Raw genomic sequence first — 11792 nt, forward strand, 5'->3', positions numbered from 1 at the left:
CAGATTCGAGGCCACCCTGTCCTTTTATTCCAAAGGATGGAACATGACCCCCTCAGATTCGAGGCCACCCCATCCTTTTATTGCAAAGGGATGGAACCCAAACCCCTCAGATTCGAGGCCACCCTGTCCTTTTCCACCTTTAACCACCCCATGATTCCAAAGGGATGGAACCCAAACCCCTCAGATTTGAGGCCACCCTGTCCTTTTCCACCTTTAACCACCCTATGATTCCAAAGGGATGGAACTCGACCTGCTCAGATTCGAGGCCACCCTGTCCTTTTATTTCAAAGGGATGAAACCTGACCCCCTCAGATTCGAGGCCACCTCATCCTTTTCCACCTTTAACCATCCCGTGATTCCAAAGGAATAGAACTCGACCCCCTGAGATTCGAGGCCACCCCATCCTTTTATTGCAAAGGGATGGAACCCAAACCCCTCACATTCGAGGGCACCCAATCCTTTTCCACCTTTAACCACCCCGTTATCCCAAAGGAACACCACTCTATCTCCTCCCATTCCCGCCCCCCCCACTCCCCTCAGGGCTCCGCGGCCCCGCGCGCGCGGCGGCTCTCGCGAGCGGTGACGCCATCGGCGCGCGCGGGCGCGCAGGCGCGGCGGGGCGGGCCGGGCCGCGCTGTGTCACGGCCATGGAGTACCTCATCGGCATCCAGGGCCCCGACTACGTCCTGGTGGCCGCGGACACCGTGGCGGCCACCAGCATCATCCAGATGAAGCATGGTGAGACCCTGCGAGGCGCCGGGGCCCCGTGCCGAGCCCCGGCCCGGTCGGGTGTCGCAGGGCCCCGGGCGTGCCCGCGGTTGGGGTGCGGTGGGGCCGCCGCTCGGGCTGAGGGGAGGCTGTGCACGGCGAGGGGGTTTCTCGGTTTGGGCGCTGCCCTTCAGGACCCTCCTGGGAGGTACACCTAGAGCCTCTACACCACCAGGGAGGTGTAGGGGCTCTAGGGAGTGCCGGGCGGCCTCTGGAGCGCGGAGCCAAAGCGGGGCTGAAATCGCCGCTTGCTCCGGGTAAAGTCCCCAATCGTGACCGAGCGTGACCGCTCTGTGTTGGGTTGTCGGCTTAATTTACCTGTTCAGGTGAGCGTCGGCTTGTGATCCCACACCTCGCTCTGAACAGCAATGTAAAAGCGTTTAAAACCTGCACAGGAATAACGATGTGCTCACTTGTGCCTAATTCACGGGTAAAACGTAATTAATGGGAGAAAAGGCATTATGGGGACTAAAAGTATCAGTGAAATTCACAGCACAGGAGGTAGGAGCCAGACTCAAACATGGCTTTGGTTTCTTTCTATGCTGAAACACATAGGGCATCACCAAGTCTCTGGAATTCTCTAAAATATTTTTTTTCCTACTAGACTGAAGCTTGTTCTATTCTAAAGACTGTGCTTTAGTAGCTCTTTTAAAAAGATTTGTAGAATAGAACACTGCTAGATCCATACAAATGAATATGAGTAAATCTATATAGAAATGGTATAGCACTGCTTTTACATCCAATGTTTCACTTCAAGTCTGTGATAGTCAATTGGAGCAGTGTTAGAGGCTGTGGTACAGAGCTGGTGCTACGTACTCAATGAAAATTGAATCCCTTTAAATGATGTTTTCTAAGTTAATATTGGTTCCACATAGGTTTGTTCACAAGCTTTAAGAAATACGTACTTTGAACATAGGGCTTAGTTGCTTTTGCTGGGGGAGAACCCATACATTTCAGATCTATATTTAGACTATTTATTTGTAAATTAATTTCAGCCTGGAGAAGTTTCGGGGTGACCTGATTGCCCCTTCCAGTGCCTGAAGGGAGCCTGCAGGAAGGATGGAGAGAGACAATTTACAAGGGCCTGGAATGAGAGGACAGAGGGAATGGCTTCCCACTGCCAGAGGGCAGGGTTGGATGGGATTTTGGGCAGGAATTGTTCCCTGGGAGGGTGGGCAGGCCCTGGCACAGGGTGCCCCTGCATCCCTGGCAGTGTCCCAGGCCAGGCTGGATGGGGCTTGGAGCACCTGGGACAGTGCAAGGTGTCCCTGCCCACAGCGGGGATGGGCTTCAAGCTCCTTGCCAGCCCAAACCAGTCTGGGATTGCAGGGCTGGGCAGTGGCTCTGAGCTCCAGGAGCAGCTCCAGTGCTGCGATGACTTTTGACATCGTTTTAGAGGATTGTGACACTTGGTGCCTGCCTTGCTGCAGAGATTGTTCAGCACCTTTTAGTGAGCTGGAGGGGAAGCTCAGGGGTGGAGGCTTGGTGTTTGTGCAAGCCCTTAGTGGAGAGAAGGGATTTTCCCTTCACTCCAGCAGCTCCTCAGTGTCTGTCTGGGATATCCAAGTGCCAGATACCTGCTCTGGTGAGAGGAGACCGTGAGCACAGGATTGTCTTCAGCACTGTCATTGCAACAGCTTGGATCCCCTCAGCACAAACTTAAACCTGTTTTAAACTGCAGTTACATCTAAAAATATGGATTGCTGTTCCTTAATTTCCTGCCCGTAGGTCGGCTTCATTATGATTTATAATCATTACTTTAATTTGCATTCTCTTTGGTAGTTTGGTTTGTTTTTTTCCTCAAAGAATGACAAGCAAAAGAAATGTTTCTGGAAAAGCTTCATTCCGATAAACTTCTGGGTTTTGGGACTGCTGGATATGAGGAAAAGAGCATCATCTGACAAGGAATTTGTTTCTGGATTTCCTAAGATTGCTTTTGCTCAATGTGTTGATATTTCAGCTTTATATAAATTATTTGCTTCTGTTGCAGCATATTTGAATAAAGTTGAATAGTCACTGAGCAAAATTCTTACTCCTGATCCCGGGAAGCAAACCTTATGCTTCGAACACAATATTCTGTGTGAATCTTTATTCTTTCCTACCTTGCTTCTAAGGTAGGAAATCCTATCTATTTCTGGGATGCCTCCCTTCCTGAAGGGCTTTGTTTCACTTTAACACCTCTTGTGTTCTGTGTCACCAGCTGTGAGACACCAAATATCAGTCTGTGCTCAGAAAGGCTTTTTACTGCTGCTCCAGGTCATAATGCAGTTATCCAAATCTCCTTCTTGCTTCTGTAAAGTCCTGGTGTGTCATGATATTGACAAAATAATTTGTTCTCGTGACCGTGGCACTCAATGTTATTTTTCTTTGCCTAGACCATGATAAAATGTTTAAGATGAGTGAAAAGATCTTACTGCTGTGTGTGGGGGAGCCTGGAGACACGGTGCAGTTTGCAGAATACATCCAGAAAAATGTTCAGCTCTACAAAATGAGAAATGGTGAGTGAAGCAGGACAGGCCCTGGGGGTTGGGAGCAGAGCTAAGGGTGGTTTGCAGGTGAATGTTGGTGGAAAGTGCTGTTCTCAAACCTTCCGCAAAGATTTCTGCATTTTTAGTGTCCAGCAAAGGTGCTAATTCAGGCAGGATGCAGAAATAGAGTCTGGATTGTATAAATTAAATGGTTTATTCTAATCCTAGCAAACTTCTTTGCAATATAAATTACACACATATTTTACTGACAGACTTATTATTCTCTTAATATGTCCATTGCATGCTGACTGTCACCAGGGCTTCTGATATATTGGACAAAAAAGTCAAGCTACATGTCCTTAATACTTTAATTTTTGGAAGCCATGTATTCTAAGCTCCATACAGATATGAAATACCCAGGGTCTGAGGGCCCTGTTCATGCCTGTAGCTTTCAGAACAAACCAGAATTAGACCAAAGGCACTGTGTTTTGTCACTACATTTTGTTTTTCCAAAGAAGGCATGGGAAGGTGGCAGGTGAACCGTGAACGATTTGGGCTGGTACCAAATACAAGGTCACATTTCTTCCCCAGGTTATGAATTGTCTCCCACTGCAGCTGCAAACTTCACCCGGCGGAACCTCGCGGACTATCTCCGGAGTCGGGTGAGTAAAGATGAGAGAGTTTGGCTTCCAGGGAGCACTCCATCCTCAAACAATGGAGTCTGAAAAAGGTGGGAGCTGCTGTCTTGAGTGGTGAATTTGGAACTGGCTGCTCAGGGATGTAGTGGGGTCAAGGAACAGCTGGATCTTGCATTGAGTGCTCTGGTCTGGCTAACAAGGGGTTGATGAGGTCTTCTCCAACATCACTGATTCTGTGAGTTCACATTGCTGAAATAATGTCTTAGTAAAATAGAGCTTGATTTGCTTATTTTAAAAACTTATCACTTATCAATAACTGATAACAGCCATAGACTTCAAATTCCAGCCTTGGGCCCAGTAAGCACTTTGTCACACGCTGCAGACGTGAAGTGAATTAAACTTCTTGAACTTCGAGATAAGGTTGTGGGTTTTCATGCAAATGCTCCAAATCCGTTTAATCTTCTTGGAAAATGATTTCGTAGAGCAAAGCTGTTTGATGTACTTAGGAAAACAAGTGCCTTTTGTAAACAGCAACACGAGGCTTTTGGTAAATACCACATCCAAGTTGGGGTTGTGTTTTCAAGTTACTGAACTGCAATTAGCGATGTTTCCCAGGGTGGTTTTTTTCAAAGTATGAAAAGCTGCTGTGAGGGGGCAAACAAACCTTTAATGATCTAAGGTTAGGAAGCATTTCATTGAGGAGAATGTAATGTGCTACATGAAAGAAAACAGGAAGAAAAAGGATGTTGAGAATGAAGTTGTGCAGCTCTGTCAGGGATAGAGTGTGGGTTAAACTGTGTTGCTGTTCTAACAGTGCACTGCTCGGGCCTGAAATCAGGTTTTACAGTAGCAAATAAAGGGCAGAATTAACCTCAGAGCTCATGTGGAGTGAGAGTTCTTCCAGAACTCATGCACGGGAACAGCCAGAGATTATTGTTCTCCGTTCTGACACATATCACAGCTGCAGGTAGAAATGTTTCCTTGTGGGTCCCTTCCAACTCAGGATATTCTGTGGTTCCACACTACTGTTCTGGTTTAAATGGCTTCATCCAGCTGCGTGGCTGGCAGGTGGCAGTTGGCAGTGATGCTGTTTGCTTTAGCTTGTGTTGAGGTGTGATTTGGAAGGTCTGTGTGTTTTCTGTGCATTCCTGTGCAGTTCTCAAGGCTGATGTGAAGCAGTGATGCTGTTGGGGCCTGGCCCTGGTGCTGATAGCTCATCTCAGGGACATGACCTGCACAGATGAGTCTGGGTGTCCTGTCCCCTTCAGCAGAGGCAGCTATTTCTTACAGATGATTTAAAGTACCTTTAACAGGCTTTTTGGTGAACCCGCCCATCAGGAGGCAGCACCGATGTGGCACCATTGTCTTCCTCTGTCCCTTGGGGCCTGATCCTCCCTGGGGCTGCACTCCTTGCTGAGCCCACGCCTGCCTCCAGCTCACCTTCTCCAGATGGGCAGCAGAGTGGGGAGGACACTGGCAGAGGCAGATGTGTTTATTTACCAGAGACAAAACGCTGCTCTGGTGCAGATGGCAACGCCCCAGGGCGCGCGGCGCTCTCTGACACTGCTGTCACACTACACTGATCTCCACATTGCAGGCAGAAGCTTTTTCCTCTAACTTAGCACTTCATGGTTTGTTTGTGGCATTCAGGATTTTACAATACAAGCCTTGCCTTCAGAGTTGGTTTTTTTCCCCTATGAATTTTGTTACATTTTCATCATAATATGTGGGTTACCAGAAGGATTAACCCTGGTACTTGAAACTGCATAAAGGATTCCTGGAAGCTACTGATGTAACCATGTGGATCATGAAAATAAAAATTAAATGGTAAAACATGCCAGCACCTCCTGTTAGGTGTGGGGAAATAGCTGACAAGTAAAAGGTTTGGTGGGGAAAAGGTAGTTTGTTGCTTTATTGTCACTCACTGTATGAAGCTGTTATAAGAGGCCAGAAAGTGTATGAAAGGGAAGGTTAAACTGCAGCAGGACTTTCTCAAGCATTTAGACTCTTCTTGTGGCCAGGATCAAAATAGTTTGCTCTGCGTTGTTCATCACCATCTGGGCCCCTCCCTGTTATCCAGTTTGATTTCATTTAGGATTCTCATGACTCCTGTATTCCAAATTCTTGATGTCTTGGAGATGGCTTTCAAGGCAGTGAAATTGTTGAATTGAAATTGTTCTTCTGGTGGAAAATATCAAATGTAATGACACTGAGCTTGTATCTTAAGGCCATTACATCACTGCCATCTTTGCTTCTATTTGATAGTCACTATGTGGTTTTTCATAACATTTCTCTCTTTAAAACACGAGATTTCTGCTCCAAAGCAGGATTTGAAATAATCTTTGTGATTTTCAATCAAGGCAAACCTGGAAGGTGCTTTGGCTTTCATGGAGGTGAGTGGTGCTGTAGTGTGTAGTGGCAGGAGAGGGGTGAATTGCCTTAAACTGAAGGAGAACAAGGTTATTGGGAATATCCAAACTAACCTGGGAATATCCAGGGTGGGGAGGCCCTGGATATGGGTGCCCAGAGAAGCTGTGGCTGCCCCTGGATCTCTGGAAGTGTCTCAGGACACAGGAAGAGGAAGAACCTGGGATGGTGGAAGATGTCCCTGCCCATGGCAGGGAGTGGTATGGAATGAGCTTTAAGGTCCTTTTCAACCCAAACCATTTCAGGATTCTGTTGTTACCTGTTCCAGCACCTCACCTGGTTCACTGCTGACTCCAGTGCAGGGTTTGGTACATTGAACTCACTGCTGAGGTTGTGTATGTGTGGGGGGAGGTAGGGAAAGAAGCCCCCTGCCCTCCCAAGGTGACAATCAGTCTCTGATTGTGATGCTGTTTAATTATAGGTGACAGGGTCTGGCTGGATTCCAGAGGCAGCTTTCAGCTCCTCTCCCCATGTCCACACTTGGCAGGAGGCTTCCTTGCTCCCACCTTTCCCCCCTCGCTGTGACTTTGGCTTCCGCCAGATGTCACAGGGCTGTGTCACCACCGAGCTGGGCTCGGGCTGTTTGGCACAACTGTGCTCTTCAGCTGTAAATTCGGAACAATTTCACACATCTCCTAATTGCTGTCGTTATTTTAAATCAAACAGCACCAAGTGCAAAACTACTCGGGATGAGAAATTGTGCTTGTGCAGGAAGGGAAGTTTGAGTTAAAGATAATGTCCTGGAGTGTTAGTCATCACTCATTTGATGGCCCTTTAACCACACCAGCCTTGTGAGGAGTTGAGAATTGTTGGCATGGACCCCGAGTTAGAGAAGTCAAGGAGGGAATGGACAAAAGGATTGGGATGTACAAGAAATTCCAGTCCCAGCATTGAGGTGTCGCGCTGCAAATTTCATTTATAATCATGGAAGCAGTAAATAGATGATGTGTATTTGCTAATGTTTAAATCCTGCCTTTCTAGAATAAGGTATTGGGGATAATTATTTACATTTGAGTTTTAAGAAGTCTCAGAGACCATTAGCAGGAGAACTTAAAACTGCAAATCAGTTTACAGATGGGTTTAAGTCTGTATAACACCATTTATTTATGGTTGAGTATCTCGCATATGCCAATGTTGGTAATTCCAAGTCACACAATAATTTGAGTGATCTTGTGTCATGGCTCTTAAATATCAACTTGTGTGATGTTTCAGAATAAATAAATGATGAAATACAGCCTAATTAAACCAATACAGCTGCATGGTAACTTCTTTCCAAATATTCTTGGATGCTTTGAAGATTAAATCACACAATTAAAAGTGATGTTTTATATATAACTGTAGCCTGCTTTATTCTTTCATACTCTCTGAAAGTAAAAATATAGTGATATGTGATTTTTTTTTTTGTGTGTGGAAATTTACTGTATTGAGTATCAAAATGAACTTTTCCTATGATGCAGTTAATGTTTTGGCTTTAGGGTGAAATTTTGTTTGCTTTTTTAATCTGATAGTTGCATCATCATTTTTTTTCTTATTTTGTTGCTTTGTTGATCCAGGTTTTCCAGCAGTTTGGAGATATCCTGTTAGTACAATTAATTTAATAAGAAACATTGTGTAGATATGGAAATACTGGAAGTATATAAAAGCTGCTTTTAAAAATACATACAATGCCCAATTTTTTTCTGATCCTACATTTAAAAATAACACAGTGCACGTGTGTTTCATGGTTTTACAAAGCACAGCTCTTGGAAGGAGATGTAGGAGAAGAAGAGATGTCTGATTTACTCATGATGGTGGAACACTAAACCCAGAACATGGAGTAAAGTGCCAAATATTAAAGATTAAACTCGGTACACGCAATAAAAACCAAATTGCCAGTGAGCAGGACACTGTGTGTGACTGCACCGTGTGAGAGCTTTCATACGTGCTGAGACAGGCCGAGCTCACTGGGAGGGGAGTGGGAAGAGAGCAAAGAGCAGGTTAAATGGACAAAGAGTTCTTAGGAACTGCAAAATGTTCACAGTGTGCTCACGTGTCAGCAGTAAAAATCCACAATTTTTATGTTGAGGGGAAAGAATCTGGTGTGAAAACTGCATTCAAGTTTTTTAAAGTTTGAGTGTGTTGTGGAAGCTGTAAAAAACCCCAAAGACACTGGCTTTCAAGAGAATAAGAGTTCTATGTTTTTGTTTGCTTGTGCAGTCCATGTTAGCAGAAGACCCGATCACTTTTAGCTTGAGACCCACAATGTGCTGCAGACAGGATTGATGCAGCATTTTGTGATAAGGAGTTGGCTGATCAGCTCTGCTGCTGCTCTGGTGCACGGGAAATCGGGATTCAAAGGTTTGCTGTGAGTGCTCTAACAAAAACATCATTTCTCTTGGCAGACCCCTTACCATGTGAACCTTCTCCTGGCTGGCTATGATGACCACGAGGGCCCTGCCCTGTACTACATGGACTACCTGGCAGCTCTGGCAAAGGCTCCCTTTGCAGCACATGGATATGGAGCATTCCTTACCCTTAGCATCCTTGACCGCTACTACAAGCCAGGTGAGTGGAGCCACTGGACAGGAAAATTCTCCTGCTCCAATTTAGGCCATGGGTTTATTAACCAGTGCGACTGACATTTGCTGAATCAGGTGTGGTGCAACAGATTGGAACTTGACTTTTTGTTAGATAAATGGAGCTCGAAAGGTTGCCTTTGGTTTTGCTAGCATGGTAACAGAAAACTAGTCAACTCCTTAATTTTTTTCCTGTTTGCAGCATAACAGACTGGGAGTAAAAGACATTTCAGTTATTCTAAAACATGATTAGACTTTCCTGGACCATTGGCAGCTGGTAGTCTGCTTTTAATAAATAACAGTTTGACAGCTCTATCTTCTTGCTTGTCTGTTGGCTCTGACATGTACATTTTCCCAGAGTATCAATATTCAGAGGTCAGTCCCAGCTCCTATTGCTCCATATCTTGGATTTGCTTTGTGTATGATAAATTAAAGACATTCAAATGGAAAGATATTCTTAGCAAGATCATCTCCAGCACTCTGAAGTGATGGTGATGAATCACAGAGTATGGAATGCTTTGGGTTGGAAGAAGCCTTAAAGCTCATCTTATTTCACCTCCTGCCATGGGCAGGGACACCTTCCACTATCCCAGGGTGCTCCAAGCCCTGGCCATGGACACTTCCAGGGATGGGGCAGACAGAGCTTCTGTGGGCAGCAGAGAGGTTTTAGACTGATTCACAGTTCAGTGCACTTGGCAGCTGCTCATCATAACTCCTGCACTTGTTTGTACCTGCCTAAACTTTTAGTTTAGACATATAATCCAGTGCCAAGGAATATACATGGCCCCATCCCCACTGTGCAGATAAGGAAATGTGCAAAGCACAGAATATTGTTAATCTGACATCTTTGGCTTTAGCTACAAACTACTTGACTCCTGTGTGCAAAGCTGAGTTTAAGTTACTATCTCTGCTCTGAGATTAGAAATCCTTTCATCTGCCTCCTTCAAGAAATGTAGCTATAAACTGATCATTTTCATTTAACTTGCCTGAGCAGTGGGTGCAGGTCTGGAACAAAGCCTAGAGAGAAGTTTTAGACCCACCGACCCTGTTTGTTCTCTAGTCATGTCCCTCAACAATCTATTGTTCCATTTTCACCATTCCTTGTGGAACAGAGGAAAAGAATGAACTTCATTGTCATGCCTTGTCACCCCTGTAGAGTGCTGGATTTTATCCTGAAGTGTGAGAATAGCAGGAGCATCCCACACGTGCCTTGCCCTTTATTGAGCTCATACCCAGCAGGAACATCCACTAAACCCATCTCCACCTCCTGCCCTGGACTCGCAGCCGGCCGGGGCAGCTGGAGCTGATTTAGAGCTGCAATAAACTGTAGGAGAGGGAGGTGGCTGGGCTTCTCTGAGCCAGACCCTGGCCATGGGAGGCAGAATTCCGTCATGCTTCCCATTCCCTGTAACAAATCGATTCTCAATGGCTTGTTGGGGCGTGAGCGCTGCGGTGCGGGGCGTCCTTGGGACATCTGGAAAGTGTTTTCTGTGAGCTGGGAAGGAGAGGTTTTGGTGCTCAGCTGAAAAGTTGTTTAAATTTAATAAAAGTTTCTGTGGAGAGAGATGGCCTCTAATGAAATCAATCTGTGGATGTTTTCCCTTTCAGGTATCACACGTGAGGAAGCTGTGGAGCTCTTAAAAAAATGTCTAGAGGAGGTGAGTTGCTGAACTCAGGCCCTGATGCTCCTGAGAAAGGAATGTTTGTTTGCATTCATTCGCTGATACTTTCCTGTTCCTCCTGTCGCGTTTCTTGCTGCCTTTGCCAGAAGGGTAATAAAGGCACTGGCCAGATGTGGAAGAGCTACTGAGGAAAAGGATTTTCAGGCAGTTGGGTTGCCTTTGCACGGTTCACGTCCTCCAGAATGTAAACTGGAGCTTTTTGCGTGCCTAGCATAATACTGATCCAGACTTTTTCCTCTTCTGTTTCTTCTGAACATCCTGAAGCATCCTTGTCACTTGTGTTACTCTTAAGAACTCCTAGAAGCATATACTAATTCTTTTCCAGCTTGTGAAATGATACCTGAGGTAAAGCCTTGACCTCAAAGTTTGTGACCAATTTTAGTGTCAACATTAGACTCCAGACATTTCAGACACCAAGGCTTTTATTGTAGTAAAATAGTCTTTATCCTTGTCTTTAAGAGATTGATTTGAATGTAACATCAAGAAGAAGTGCTCCAAAGAGGTCCTGTTTGAAGTATCTTTGTGATATGTACACTTTGTGTCCAAAATTTTAACCCACTCTAGTTTTCCTGCTTAAATGTCTCCTTGTTAAGAGGCCTGCCTATCTTGCATCTCTACCCGAGGTTATTTAATGTGAACCATCTCACAACAAACTCCCACTAATTCACTCCTGAGCAGTGAAAAAACCCACCCTAGTTCCTAATGTTTTGGGTCACTAGAACCAGGATGGAAATGGAAAGTATATTACTTTATTTAAGCTTTGAGTGAATCTTATTTCTTCTCTCTTTTTGTCTTTTCTGAACAGCTTCAGAAACGCTTCATCCTCAACCTGACCTCCTTCAACGCCCGGTTCATTGACAAGGAGGGCATCCACGAAGTGGACAATATACCCCTTGCCAAAGTGGAGTCCTAACCCCAAGATCTTTCTTCAGCAATCTTGTTTTGTTCTCTCTTGTTTTTTTTTTTCTATTCATTTGAAGTACACCAGTAATGTACTGCAGTGGGAGCTCGAATAAAGCCTGACATTTATATAGCCAGTTTTATCTTTTTATTCCACTGATCCTTCCGAGAGGATTTGAGTAAATTGTTCCACAGTGAAGGTGAAACTTGATTTACAGTTCGTGGGGGCACATTCAGGTTATTTATCTTTCCTCTTCTGAGATTTTACTGCTCTCCAAATTTCTTATTTGTGGGAAAACTGTATTTTCTAGATGACATTGTGCTGTCATCCCTCTCATCACTAAAGCTCATCAA

At 45.1% G+C, this 11792-nt stretch overlaps 1 protein-coding gene across 1 annotated transcript; it reads left to right on the forward strand.

Moving 5' to 3' along the window:
* The first annotated feature begins 584 nt into the window (after positions 1 to 584).
* Positions 585 to 11575, forward strand: PSMB2 (proteasome 20S subunit beta 2). The gene is made up of 6 exons (XM_038160955.1): positions 585 to 738; positions 3144 to 3266; positions 3828 to 3898; positions 8683 to 8845; positions 10465 to 10514; positions 11344 to 11575. Exons 1-6 carry the CDS (start codon positions 648 to 650, stop codon positions 11449 to 11451), a joined length of 606 nt encoding a protein of 201 aa, XP_038016883.1. The 5' UTR covers positions 585 to 647; the 3' UTR covers positions 11452 to 11575.
* Positions 11576 to 11792: the final 217 nt, after the last annotated feature.

Source organism: Motacilla alba, chromosome 23, assembly GCF_015832195.1.
Source record: "Motacilla alba alba isolate MOTALB_02 chromosome 23, Motacilla_alba_V1.0_pri, whole genome shotgun sequence".
Taxonomy (NCBI): Eukaryota; Metazoa; Chordata; class Aves; order Passeriformes; family Motacillidae; genus Motacilla; species Motacilla alba.

Coding starts and splice junctions, on each gene's coding strand:
- PSMB2 (XM_038160955.1), top strand. CDS start 648: ATGGAGTACCTCATCGGCATCCAGGGCCCCGACTACGTCCTGGTGGCC. Junction 3,267..3,827: donor GCTCTACAAAATGAGAAATG/GTGAGTGAAGCA, acceptor TTTCTTCCCCAG/GTTATGAATTGTCTCCCACT. Junction 8,846..10,464: donor TGACCGCTACTACAAGCCAG/GTGAGTGGAGCC, acceptor TTTCCCTTTCAG/GTATCACACGTGAGGAAGCT.